Source organism: Condylura cristata, unplaced genomic scaffold, assembly GCF_000260355.1.
Source record: "Condylura cristata isolate star-nosed mole 26May11 unplaced genomic scaffold, ConCri1.0 scaffold00010, whole genome shotgun sequence".
NCBI classification, from domain to species: domain Eukaryota; kingdom Metazoa; phylum Chordata; class Mammalia; order Eulipotyphla; family Talpidae; genus Condylura; species Condylura cristata.
The window spans coordinates 39948732-39963765 of NW_004567111.1; the positions used below are offsets into that span (position 1 = coordinate 39948732).

Consider the following 15034-nt stretch of genomic DNA (forward strand, 5'->3'; position numbering starts at 1 on the left):
CCCCCAGCCCTCGTTCCTCGGCTCTTCTTCGCCCGGGGGAACCTCCCCGTCCCCCATCCCCCCCCACCCCCAGCCGGCCTCTGCCCGGCTGCTCCCCTGGATGTCCGCGGCGCTCTCGCGGGGCCTCCTCCTGCTCTAGCCGCATCGGTCAGGCTGGTGCTGCGGCCGCCGGGAGTAGAGCGGGCGGGTTCCCGGGGGCTGCGGCTGCCGGTGCTTCTCCGGTCCCCACCCCTGCCCCCTCGCCCCCCACCCACCCAACTCCCCGGCCTCGGAGGCTGTGACAATGGACTATGACTTTAAAGTGAAGCTGAGCAGCGAGCGGGAGCGGGTCGAGGACCTGTTTGAATACGAGGGCTGCAAAGTTGGCCGAGGCACTTACGGTCACGTCTACAAAGCCAAGAGGAAAGATGGGTGAGTGTTTGTGTCTGTGCTGGTGACCGCGCTGGGCGGCGCTCCCGCAGGCCGAGGCAGGTATCCGGGAGGTAGAGTGGGGCGCCCGAGTGCCAGTCTCCCCCTTCCTCGATACCCGCATCCGTCCCAGCCAGCCAGGTTTGGGGAGGAAGTGGTGTACGTGGGCTCCAAATCCACACGAAATTCTGCATGCTGCTGCCTCTGTGTTCTACTTGGGGTGGCTACTAGGGCTACCGGCCTTTCCCCCCCTGGGCTGTGCACTTTTCAAGGGTTTTCCTAGCCCAAGGTTAAAAATAAAATGGTATATCGGTCAGTTTGAGTGATTGGGGGGGGGGGTCGAATTATTATGGTAACCTACTGGAGATTTCCTTACCTGCCTCTGGAGTGACATCCATCAGTCTGGCAGGGAAGCTGTGATCCTTTTCCTCACCAGTTTGTGATTGATTTATTATCAAATTTGGATTTTATCTGGGAGGAAAGAAAGCAGCAAGTAAATGTGATTCTGAAGAGTTCTCCTTAGTGATCATCTGCAACATAAATATAGCAAGTGCTATTTAGTTATCATTAGCTGTGATTTTTACATAGAACAATGGGGGTTTGCTGCAGGGTGGGTGGTGGGGGAAAAGGCGAGGGACAAATAGGGTCTATCTTGTTCAGGCTGTTCCCCCAAAATTTAACAGCCAAGCAGTGAACTTTAAATAGTCTTTTTCCTTTAAATATTCTTCCCTAGAAATAACTTAATTAAGTCTATTACTGGTAATGTTCCCAATTTAGTTTCTTAAACAGGCAAGTGAAGTGTTCATTTTTCCTTTGTCAGATGAATGTCTTGCAATATTGACAAAAGAGAAGACAATTCTTAGTTGCAGAGAAAATATATCTTATTAACTCCTTGTTATCTTGTAAAAATGAATGTTGTCCTGTTGCCTTGACACTATAGAGCATTGCTGGAAAGATAATTTCCAAGCTAATTAATTATATAATCTTTCCATTTTATTGTAAATAAAGTAGCTTTACTTGAACATCACTATTATTTTGGTTAGCTGCTGTTTAACATTTAAACTAATTGCTTTTTTTTCCCAATCAGGTAGGAAAGTATGTTCAGCACTATATTAACACTAAAAAAATGAAGCCATTCATAAAGCTGAAGTTGGGGGAAGCCATATTTATAAATACTTTAGTATTCTGGATATTGAAAAAGCAATGTGTATTTATTTAGCATTTTGCTTAGATTACTGAGATACCTTTCTCACATATATAATATAGACCCAATGAGGAAAATAGTAATTTTAATTAATGTGGAATGTTCTTTGAGTTCTTACATGCAACATTAAAGTAGTATAGATAGCTGAAAAGGTAGGGATTTGAAACTTGATGTTCTGGGTGCTGCCTGTATTTAAAAGTACTTTTTACTGGATTGAATAGTCTAGTGACATTTGAGAAATCAGCATCTGGAGATATTGTTTACTGTGGTTTAATTATATTTTTCACTCTGTAGTAACATATTTTTAAAATTATCCTCATAAACTTTCCATACAGTATTTTTCAAAAGCCTTAAACCATCTTTCCATCCCTTAATATTATGTAATTTTGGGTATTTTCATGCAATCCCCTATCCTATGAGATTAGATATAGTTATACACTTGACCAGTCTTCTTTTAAATAAAATTCTGATATTTTAAATTATTTTTAATCTCTTTGAAAGAAGCCAGTTCCATTTTCATAAATTAATAACTTAAACTAATAAAATATGCAAATTCTATTAATTTTTATTTTACATTTAAAAATAATAATATTGTATATTGCCAAGAGGTATTTTTAACTACAGTTTTTAACTTATTGTCAGGTTTTAATTTAGGCTAAGTGACACTTTAAAAGAGTTATGCAATATAAGAATAGCTAAATAGTGTATGAACGTTGATGATAGCTGAAAAGTAGGATTGCATTTTTGAGAAAAAAAACCTTTACATTTATAATTCTTTGGGCTTATTTTCTAGCAACTTTAATGCTGTTTAAACGATGAACTTTGATTTTAATGATTTTAATGGATCAAATGTCAAGAGAGTTTTAAAATTACTTAAGACATTTTTTGTTTTCCAGAGGGAATATTTTTCGGTTTGGCTTCTTTTTTTATAACCTCACTCTGGTAAAATACAACATTGTATTTATGAGATTCTTTTGATCTTATGTCAGTGAAATGTAATTTAATGCATTTTAGTCCTGGTAAAATAGAATTTATGGCTGTCTAGTCTTTTATATAGAGTTGATGATCTAGTAGTTTGTTTTTAGTATTTATTTACTTTCAAGTTAAATTATAAATTCCATAACTGAAATTTCAGAGTACTCTAGGAATTCAGACCATAACACTTTCAAAGAAAATCTTGAGATTTACACTGAAATAAATAAATTTTGTTTAGACTTATTTGATTGTTGAAAATGGATATATGTAAATGTTGTGTCTTTTGGTTTAGACCAGCATAGCTGGCTTTTTAATTTATTAAGTTTTTAGAGATGAAACAGCCTGACAGTTCATTACTTTGAATTAGAATTAGTAATAATATCTTGCTCAAATATACGTAGATAAACTGAGCAATGTGGGGAAATGTGGGGAAAGGGAATTATTTTATTTGCAGCATGATACGTGTATGGGGAAAGGACCTTTTGTAATTGTGTTAGTTTCAGATACTAATAGAGTTAAATGCACAATAAATTTTAGAAATAATTTGTACTCACTTGCAGAGATACTGTTCTTTGTTTCTGTGTACCAAAAGGGTACTCAGTGGGAAGCAGGGAATTGGTTTTCTTTCTGAGTCAGTTGCATTTCCCAATTGTAGAATTTAGGCAGCCAGACTCATTTTGTTTGACAGAATGTGATGGAGACAAAAACAATTTGCAAAATTCTAAACTCCCATTAATGTAGAATTTAAAAATCAATTTGGAGTGAGTTTGATCTCAAAAACCAAACAAAAAATAGCTAAGGTTTTCTTGAATATGGTTCTTAACCTGCTGTACTCTGTTCAAAGGAACTGGTAATATACAATTAGGAGTGTGAGTGTGTATAGGTGAGTATCTGTTATATACAAAAAACTTTAGTTAGGATACTCTTGTGGGAAATCCAGAGACAGTGATAATGATAATAACAGCTCAAGTACTGAGTAAGTACCAGATCCCCAGCAAAACTCTTTGTATTCATTATCTATTTAATCCTTACAAGTACCATATCAAGTCGGTTCTGTTTTTTCACTTTTACAAGTGAGGAAACTGAGGCTTAGAAAGTTTAAGCAAATTTGTCCATGGTTACATGATAAATTAAATTAAATATTAGCTGAAATTAGAGGATTATAAACAGATTTCTTACTCCAGAGCTCCTGTGCTTAAACATTATACTTCATATAATCAATATATTAATAGAAACCCAGACATGGAATTTTTTTTTTTAATAATAGTTTATTTTTACATCATTTTGTGCCTTTTTCCATCTCAGTTGTGTGGGCTTCCCATCACCAAATCCCCCGTGTGCTATCACCATAGTCCAGTGCACTGCTCCCTCCCACCCTCCTCCCCATTTTTAATCCAATTCTCCACTCTACCCGCCCCCCCTCTGGGAAATTTGGTTTTTAATGGGTCATTCAGAAAACATGAATGCCCTATCCCAAAATTAGTCTTTTCAATTAACTGGTATATTTTCTTTGTACATTTCTAAATGGCCTGTTTTCTTCAAGTGTTACAGAAGTATTTATACATGTGTGGATATGTACACACATATGCATATATATGTGTGCAGTGAAATTTAATAAGGCATATTAAGATATGAAATTGGTACACCTAGGGGAAAGAATTGAAGTTGGGGAGACTGTACTTTGATTTCAGACTCTACCTCTGTTATTGGTATAACCTTGGGCTAGTCACTTGCCCTTACCTTTGTTTCTTTGTAAGATTAGGAATTTGAGTTAGTAATTTTTAGATTTTTTTTTTTTAGCATTATGACTTGAGTAAATAAAAATTATGTATGTAAAATATAATACTTTTGCAAGAGTGATAAAGAACTACTAAAATAAAAATTTTGCTTTAGGTAATACCATTCCATCTTTTTTAAATCAATCACCCAAAAGAAGTTACATATCTCTCAAAGACATGTCTAATATCATGTCTAATATCACCTTTGCATTCTTTGATATTTACAATGTTGAGATTTATGGGCTATTACCTGCTTGCAATACTGTGAACCATTTATTCGATGGCTAGCACAGGGACTCTTCTGATTTAGTTTGCATTGGAAATTTAATTCAGTTTTAATTTCTTAACTATGATTAGTGCTTGGTTGGATCCTTTTATTTCTCCCAAAGGAAATTTAATAACTTTTCATCTCAGCAATGCCGAACCCTAATCTATATTCAGTTTGATTTCAGTATTTCTTTGGTTGTCAGAAATGCCAAATATAACATGAATAATCCCCATTCCTGGGGATTTTTATGTCCAGTAAGGAGTATCCTTATAACCTTTACAAGATATGGTGGAAAAGGACACACAGAATATTCACTATGTATATCTTAGCACTTGCATTTGAGTGCATACAGTGCCATTGTTTAGGCCACTTTGAGGTTTCATAGTTAGATCCATTTTCTTGATAGTGAGACTGACAGGTTAACCCATTTGAAATAGTTCATTTGGGATTTGTTCATTTGATTATTCCTGTACTATTTTTTTCCAATATCTGCAGAAATCTATTTGCTTGTTTATTTAACAGATATTTATTGGACCCTTCTATATGTCAAACACTGTCCAAGGTATTGAGAATACAAAGATAAATAAAATATTATTTGAGGAGATACCCACTGGCAAAACAGACATGTAAATGAACTAGTAATTTTATAAGTATCGTAATAATTAATACAAGGTGCTGTTGGAACGCAGATGGAACCTCCCAACTGTTCAGGGTTTTCAGGTGACTGTTAGAAGATAGGAAAGATAACATCAAAAGGGCATTGTAGGAGGACTAGGAGCAAAGTAGGTTTTCATTATTGCGCTCTTAAAAATCCCAGTTAATTTTGTGGGTTTGAATTTCTTCTTCCCATGCCTTTCGTCCACACTTCTTTTCCCTTTCCAGCATGTGTACTTGTACTACAAATGTTCCATTTTGCCCACTGGTCATGATGAGGTCTCTCTTTGTTATTTAACAGTGGGGATCAATTATTAGGATACACTGAACACCTTAATTGTTTGTGTGGCAGTTTTCCACCACAGAAGTGTTGGTGAATCAGAATGCAAGCAGCTCCTGAAATCCAGCTTGTCTGACTTAAGAATATTTTTTGTATGTAAAACTGCCACAAGAGAACTCCATTTTGGCTCTGGGCAGTAGTTGATTTTTGCATTGACCTCAACTCCAGGCATAAGAAGCTAGTATGTACTATGCTGTTGAGATGGTAGTGGCAATATTATTGAGGGAGAATTTCCCTTGCTGGGATTCTGATATGCTGAGATGGGAGACTAGGGGTGGCTTCTGACATGTTGGGTTTTAGCTAGGAGAACAGAAATAATGACAAATTACTCTAAATTATTGTAGACCATTTGCAAACATAACCACTTTTCCAAGAATTACCCTTTCTGGGCAAATGTGTTCAGAATTATGATTTACAAACCTTTTAAATGTGATTCATATGTACATTGGGAACTGATTCCATCGAATGTTGATAAATACATATTCCCTATGACTGGTGTTATCTTTCTTACAGTGCCTCATATTGTTGAATCCAAGCTTCTTTGTCTCTTTTTTAATTTTTAATTTTTTTTCTGTTCTTAGTTGCTACTAGAGAATAAAAACCATACTGTCTTTTACTCCTTCAGAACAATTTGTAAATCCTTTCCTTCACAACAGCTTAGGTAGGTCTTGGTCATCTCTTTGTTACTTAAAGATATTTTATCTTTAGTTATCTCTTGTCACCCAAAGACTCATGATGTTGTCAAGAACCTGTTATTTTGATCTTAACACTGAAAACCCTTTAGTATGGTTTGTGTCAAGATTTTAAGATGACTATTGTTACTCTCAAAACAAGTCCCTCTAGCAATAAGCTTCCCTTGCTGATGGAGTTATGTCATGTCTTCCAATATGTTACGACAGGAACAATGCTGAAAACCTCCTTTTAGAAATTGAAATGTTGCATACCATAAATATAACCCTTTTAAAATGTGCAGTCCACTGGTTTTTAGTATATTCACAAAGTTGTGCAATCAACACCTCTATCTAATACAGAATGTTTTTATTACTTCAAAAATAAATCCCATCCCTATTCATAATCGCTCGGCATTCTCCCCTTCTCCAACTCTTGGCAGCCACTAATCTTACAGTTTCTCTCCGGATTTCCCTATTGTGGACATTTTTTATAAATGGAATTATATAATATATGGCTTTTGTGTTTGCTTTTTACTAAGCTTAATGTTTTCAGGGTTCATCAAGTTGTGTTTGTGTTACTATTTCATTCCTTTTAAATGGCTAAATAATACTATCTTGTTTGAATATACTGTGCTTTGTTTCTTCATTCATCAGTTTGTGGACATCTGGATTGTTTCTACTATTTGGCTGTTATGAATAACGCTGTTCTGAACCTTCACGTGGGAGTTGTTATGTTTTCATTGCTCTTGGCCATATAACCTTGGAAGGTATAGAATTGCTGGGTCCATGTTTAGTTTTTTTGAAGAACTGCCACACTTTTCAGAGTAGCTATAAAGCACTTTTGAGTGGGTTTATCTTGACTTTGATTTAGACCGAGATATTTTGGCTACAAGACTTGTTTACCTCACCTTATTCTTAGTACCCTATCCACACTCTTACCACAGTGATTCTGAAATACTGATGAATACAACTGTTACTCCAGCATCAGATCAGACTGCTATTCTGAACTCTTTCTCAGGCAGTACCATATGCTGGAAATGGTTTCCTTTCAACTGAAATCAATTCTATCATATAGCGTCAAGAATCATAACTATTTTATCTTAACATGCAACTCCAGTAATACCCTCTTCAGTCATCACCCCACAAAACATAGTTGACTCTTTACGATATATTCTGTAACTACTTCAGTGTGTATGTGGGTAATTTTTATATGCCCTTTGGGTCTTTCTGGTGAATGTGTATGCGTTAGATATTATAGATTTCTGCTAGGTTAGTTTTTGTGTCCACCTCAATTTCTGGCACCTTGCCAAATGTTGTCAGTTATTTAAAACATTTAATATTGATGTACCTAAAACTCAGAGTCTTCCTTTAAATTTCCTACAATTTATAACTTGAACATGGTAGGGACAATAGAAAAGTCATGTCTTGTGAAAATACCTAGAAAAGCAAACTTTGGATGCGCTGGTTATATCAATACCAAGAACAGAATTGCTCAACATCAAAGTTGGAGGCAAACTTTGTTGCTTTGCTGAATATAGAAGGCCCACAAAAACTGAGCCACTACAAAGCATAAAATATTTCTGAAATATAACTTGAAAATGAATTAGTTTAAATTGGAATCAAATCTATATTTCTTGAGGAAAAATATAGTCTCTAAGCAGAATCATCATTTAACTTTGGTTGAACTTCATTGGTTTCATATTTTAAGTTTACTTCTGTTATGTGCATATGAAGTTATCTAGGTTATACTACTGGTCAATGCAGTTCTCTCTAAACAAGCTCTTTACAATCTATAACTTTGTTATAGCCAGTGAATTCAAACAAATCAAATAATCATTCTAACAGGAGAAATTTTTCACATCATGATGCAAGGCCTACTCTGGGTGTTGATATATACTTGAAATTGTAGCTTGTCCGGAGAACTAAGGGATTTAAAAATAAACAACAGAACTTGTCAATGTCAGCAGAATTATGGTTTATATTAAACAGGTCCTATTTGGGGATAAAGCAGAGATAAGTCTTGAAAAATTATTTTTATATGTTTAAAGGAAAACTAATAAATCAAGGGGAAATGTAAGCTTACATAGCACAGATAAATTTATTTAAAGTATTTTTCACTTTATGAAAGAATCTCTTTAAATACCTGTGCTCCCCTGGTGTATTTTGAAGTGACTCAGTTTGCAAAAATTTAATTTATACACAATTTCCAGAGAGTGTCAAATACAAAGTAAGGAATACTTGTAATTTGCTTTCTAATGCTGACTTAACATTGAAGCTACTTTTAAATATAAAATTAAGTTATTTAAGAATTGTATTTCATTATCATTTCTTTTTTAGCTGCAGTGTATTGGGGCTGTGTTTTTTTTGTTTTGTTTTGGTAAACTCATGATTTATTATTTACTTGGTAGCTTTTTCTTAAATGTCTGTGATATGAAAGGTTCTGTGCCAGATTTATATAATTCTGTAGTGAACAGCTCATGGGAAACTTACACATTTTTGAGGGACACAGACAAGTTAACAGGTAATTACAGCTGGATAGACCTTTGATAGGGAAATTATGGGTTGCTGTGGGGGTAAGTAATTTGCCCTTGTAGGACTCAAAGATAATATTTGAGTTGAGACTTAGAAGAGAATTAGAAACTGCACATGTGAATGGGCAGTAAAGATGCCTGATCAGGAGCTGGGAAATGAGTACAGAGTAGAGGGAGAGCATCTGGCTCCAGCACTGCTTTATGTAGGAAGAGGTGCAGTGTGGTTGAACGGGATTTTGGTGACGGTTGGATGATATGTAATAAATAAATTTAAATTAAATTGTTTATTTCAGATAACTGTGTTATGGGGTTGGGGGGAAGAAGGAAGGGAGAGGACTGAAATTTTTCCCAGTAACATTTGGAGACTCCACTGCATAGCATTTACAAAGATGTGAAGCAAAGATAACATGAGGAAGCTGAAAGAATTGCAGTGCCAGAGGAGTAACAGGTGGCAAAATAAACAGTATAAAAATAAAATTGGCGAAGTTAAGTGGGGTCTTAAAAATCATGTTAGGAAGGTAACAACGGAAGACAATGGGGATTTTAAACAGATAGTAAAGAATACAGATTTATCATTTATAAAAGATTGCTGAGCAACACAATTGGAAAGGTCAGAGGGAGCCTATGTCAGGTACACGTAATCAAATTCCTGGTTGAGAGATGCTAGCGGCTTGAATTAGGGGAGTAATGAGAGAGGGAGCAAGAGCAAAAAATAGGACTTACTGCTTTATTAGACATGAGCGAAAGAAGTATGGATAATGGGCAGGATTTTGAGTTGAGCAGTAGAATATTAATGACATGTATGAAGACAGCCAAAACAGAAAGAGGAACAAACTTAAGGGAAAGATGGCAAATTGAATTTTGAAATACTAATTTTTTTAAAAATATTTATTCATATGGAACTGCGGTACAGGCCAGAGATGTGGAGGGTGAGAGGATTCACCAGAAACAGAGAGGGGAGCAGAACAGACAGAGCGATGAAGTACACTGCTGAGTGGAGCAGCGGGCGGGCCAGGAGAGGTCTGCCGCGCCATGTGGATCTCCTCCCGGGCAGGCGGGATTAGAGCTCATGCGGTAGTGGTGTTAGCTTCTTAGTGCTGTGCTTTACACCCACTGCGCCACCAGGGAGGGCCTGAAATACTAAATTTTTTGAGAAGAAATGTTGATTAAACAGATACGTGAATCTAGAGCTCAGGAGGAGAGAGAAACCTAAAGACAGACAGACACAACTGAGAATTACCAGGTACTTGAATAGCTTCAGGTAACCTGGAGATTACCTGGTGAGTGTGGAAAACGAGAAGAGGACCTAGAATATAGAGAAAGAGATGCCTTATCCAGGGAGCCAACAAAATGAGTCATGAGAAAGAAGGGCATACCCCAGGTCACCCCATTGTACAAGAAGAATTCTGCATAGTGCAGCTTATTATCTGTACACAGCATTTTGTAGAGTAATCAGAAACTTCTAGGTAGAATCTTAACAATCAAGGACAGTTTTTCCAGAGGGAGTAGAAGCTGTACTATATGCTACTCATAGGGTAAGGGAGATACTGAAGTATGTGGGTTAAGTAAAATATTTTGTAAGAATTCAACTAGTTTTCTGGACCCAAGAACTTAAATCATGTAGGTTTTATCAAAAATGTTTTGGTGCTTTCATGATTAACATTATCTTGGGCCAAGCATTGTAAAGTTTCATTTCTATCTTTGGTTCTACTTTGGTTGTATTATTAAAGCCAAACCTGTTAGTGACATTTACTTATATTTCATTCATGCTGTTTAAGAAAGTAAATATTTTTTTTAAAGATTTATGTATATGAAAACTTGGGTACAGATCAGAGGTGCAGGGGTGTGTCTGAGAGGATTCACCAGAGACAGAGTGGTGAGCGCAACAGGCAGATGGACTGAAATAACACTGCTGAGGGGAGCAGGTGGAGGGTCAGGAGAGGTCTGCCATACCACGCAGGTCAGCTACCTGGGTGGGGGTGGAACTCTTGCTGGTACTGGCTGCAGAACTCTTCCAAGTGCAGCACTTTTAACCCATGGTGCAACCAGGGAGGGCCCAGGATAGTATTTTTTAAAAGCTTTTTTTTTTTTTTTCTGATTATGAAATGATACATGTTCATTGTTCAAAAAGTAGATAGTTCTGGGCCCTCCCCGGTGGCTCAGCTAGTTAAAGCACTGCACAAAGAAGCTTAAGTCACTTCCTCATGAGTTCCACCCCGCTGCCCTGGAGGAGATCCACGTGGCAAGGCAGACCTCCCCTGACCCACCCGCTGCTCCCCTCAGCAGTGTACTTCGTGATCTGCCTGTTCTGCACCCCAGTCTGTCTCTGGTGAATCCTCTCACCCTCCGCATCTCTGGCCTGTACCCCAGCTCTGTATGAATAAATAAATAAATCTTTAAAAAAAAAAAAACATAGTTCACAAATGTATAAAGAAATTAAAACCCTGTTACTGGGAAAGTTTTTATTTTCTTGTTATTTTTCCAGATAACTTTGTGAATATAAGTATAGATTAATGAAAACCACTGATTTTTTTTAAGATTTATTTATTTATTCGTACAGAATTGGGGTACAGGCTAGAGATGTGGAGCGTGAGAGGATTCACCAGAGACAGAGTGGGGTGCACAACAGGCAGATCACGAAGTACACTGCTGAGGGGAGCAGCGGGTGGGTCAGGGGAGGTCTGCCCCCCCCCCAATGTGGATGGCCTCCAGGGCAGGCCGGGATCAAACTCAGCGGAACTGGCTTAAGCTTCTTTGTGCTGTGCTTTAACCCACTGTGCCACCAGGGAGGGCCCTGATCTTATTTTTTTAATTTAAGAGTAGTATGCATCTTTCCATGTCAGTAAATATAGTTCCAAATCATCAGTTTTAATTATTGTAGCCATTAACTTGTATGCAGGCATGTAAATTTTGTCTATTAAATAGACAAAATTTAAATAGTCTTGAAGTTCCAGCCATTACAGTTAGCAAGGCGCTTCATTTTAGAATGTATGCAGTCCTTGAAGTCAGATTTCAGGGTCGCAGAGATACATGTTGAACAGCTGTATTTTTATTATACAATGAAAATTAGATTATAAAATTTATGGCATGGTGGTGAAAATTCAGATAACATATAAAGATATCCAGGAAAATATGTCTACCTCTTTAGAGGTAATATCAGCAGTGCCTTATATATTGTATGTAGAAGCAGATATATATATATATATATATGTGTGTGTGTGTGTATATATATATATGTATGTGTATATGTATGTATGTATGATATATATTTAAAAGTTATTCTTATTCTTTCTGAGCAGATAATGCATTCATATAGAAAATATATATACATATACATACATATATATACATATATATATATATATATATATATATATATATATATACACATATACATATATCCTTGTCTTTGCCAGTCATCTACTTCCTCTTCCCAGAACTATACACTGTAAGTTTCTGGTATAAGCACTTCAGTTTGCAGAAGCATATCTTTTGACCTTATGATATTATTTTTCATGTGCGATTTAAACATTTTTATGTAGTTACACTTATTCATCATTTCTTTAATGGATGCTGGGTTGTGTGTTAGATTTAGAGAGATCTGCATGTCATCATCTCTAAACATAAATTATATAGCATAATATATATTCTCCACTTGCCTTTTTCATTTTATATGTTTTGGAGATCAAATTCAGAATGTGTAATGCAATTCTTTTCATCAGCTCATCATTCTGCTTTATGGACATTTAGGATGACTCTTTTTTTTTTTTTTTCACACCATTAAACAGTACTGCAGTAAATGTCCTTTACATTAGTTTTTGCACATACCATGCTTTCAGATGGAGATAGAAAATATGCAGGTCCCCACAGTGAAATTTACTATGGATAACACTACTAGCAACAAGTGAGCTTTTCATGAAGCCAGAGAACCTTGAAAATTTGCTGTCCTAGCTCCTGTAAGTGGTGCTAGAAGACTGATGGTTATGCTCAAGTACAAATTACTAGTAACAGTGTCAGTGTATCACTGTAAGACAGCTGAGGTGTAGGTAGATGTCCCAGGAATATCATTTGTTGGGCCAGGGCTTCATATTCTTTGAGGTTCAGTCTGATATTTTCTGAAAATGTTGCACTAGTTACACACATTAAAACTCCAAAAAAATGGCCCTTCCTGGTGGCATAGCAGGTTAAAGCACTGCACTGAGAAGCTTGAGCCACTTCCGCACGAGTTCGATCCCCTCCTGCCCCAGAGGAGATCCACCTGGCGTGGCAGACCTCTCCTGACCCGCCCGCTGCTCCTCAACAGTGTACTTCTCGAGCTGCCTGTTCTGCTCCCCACTCTGTCCCTGTTGTCTCTCACCCTCCGCATCTCTGGTCTGTACCCCAGTTCTGTATGAGTAAATAAAAAATCTTTAAAAAAAAAAAAAACTCCAAAAACAAAACTTATCTAGGAATAGGTATAGTAATGATAGATTTGAGTAATGGAGGTTAAATATATTGTAGAGTTGGAATTGTTTGGATTATTATTCTTTGGGAAATACGTTTTGAGTTTTTTTTTTTTCTCTATGTAGTATTATATATTTTAGGTGACTGGCTTGTTTAAAAAATTGAAGACCTATGTGGATGTTTAAAATCAATAGTTATGTTTATATCTACTTCCGATCACTTTCATCAGATTTTTAAATACTTAATTTGGTAATAAAACAATACTGGTTCTACAGCTTGTTGCTATCACAAATAATTGACTACTTATTTAGCACCAATCCTCAGTACTATCACTCTTGTTTAGATGATTTATCTACTGCCTACTGCTGGCTTCGGTTATCTTCTCATTCCCTGCTAGACCTCCTCTTCCCTTCCCCTCTGCCTCACTCCCTTTGTTTGCTTTTTCTGTTTTATATGGATTTTGGCTTTAATCTTGTTACTTGTCACCTGTCGCAGTTGCAGTCACCTCTGTACTTGACTGTGTCACTAGGAAGCTGGAGCCCCTTCTGCTGCTGGCAGAGTTGGCAGTTGACTTTGTTCAGGAAAGGCAATCATTTTGGGTAGGTAAGCTAGCAAACTGTTAGGCAATTCGATGTTAACTTTGAAGAGAATTTTTAAAAAGTGTTTACACTTCAACAGAAGTTGGAGAGTACTTCTTATAGATAGGAAACAGATGTACACCAGCATTTAATCTTTTTATCTGAAGACCTATTTTATTATAAATGAGCCTACCTCTGCTTGAGACTTTAAACCAGATTTCCTGGAACTGAAAATCGCTGTTGTCCCATTTTAGCCAAAATGGGACAAAATGAGTTGACCTCTCCAGATCCCCTTTAGGTTTGTGGTCTGAGCTAGAGTCAGAAGTATGTAAGTTAAAAACATAAGGAGATCTGTCGAAGTAGTATGTATATCTCATACCTCATTTATTTCTCTTCTGTATTGACATTTATTTATTTATTTATTTTTGCATGAGACCATTGGATTATAAAGGGTGATTCAGCTGATGTTCTTTGAGTACTGGAAATTGTCCGTGTAAGCAAAAAGTGTACTAACTACGCATACCACTTTTTAATCTTTTTTAACTTTGATAATGTGGTATTTGCTCTTTCTGTTGTACTTTGTGAAGCTGCACTCATGGAGTTTCAGTATGCTTGCTAGTATTTGAATGTTGGAATTTTTTTTAAGTGAAATTCTGTACCATAAATATTTCTGAAACATTTTGGAATGGAAGATAATATATGCCACTTGTTATTTGTAAGTGTTTAAAAAGTAGTTTTGATTTAGTTGTGTGCTATGTAAGGAAAGAAAGCCTAGGTTGTCTTTATGGAGAAAATGTTAATAATATCTTCTAAGAAGTAATAAGCTTACAGTTCATAACTTTTTAAAGAGTTTTATTAAGATATAATTCACATACTATATAGTTTACCTATTTAAAGTGTACAGTTCGCTTTTTTTTTCTTTAGTTATATTCACAGGGCTGTGTGGCCATCACCACAATCTAATTTTAGAATACTTATGTCTACCCTAAAAGAAATCCTGTACCCATTAGCGTCCACCCCTTTTCCTCCAACCCTCTAGCCCTAGGCAACCACTGATCTGCTTTCTGCCTCTGAATCTGCCATTCTGGACATTTCATCTAAATGAAATCATACAATATGTGGTCTTTTATGACTGGTTTCTTTCACTTAACATAGTGTTTTCAATGTTCATTCCCGTATTAGCC

The 15034-nt window shown here is 36.5% G+C and overlaps 1 protein-coding gene across 3 annotated transcripts in view; it reads left to right on the plus strand.

Annotated features, from left to right (window-relative positions):
- The first annotated feature begins 259 nt into the window (after nt 1-259).
- The window catches only part of CDK8 (cyclin-dependent kinase 8), an 86722-nt gene continuing 71947 nt past the window's right edge, over nt 260-15034 (plus strand). For all 3 annotated transcript variants that reach the window (XM_004680158.2, XM_004680159.2, XM_012723382.1), the window contains exon 1: nt 260-411. In XM_004680158.2, coding sequence (XP_004680215.1) covers nt 284-411 — 128 coding nt within the window. In that variant the 5' untranslated portion in view covers nt 260-283. The remainder of the gene's footprint in view (nt 412-15034) is intronic.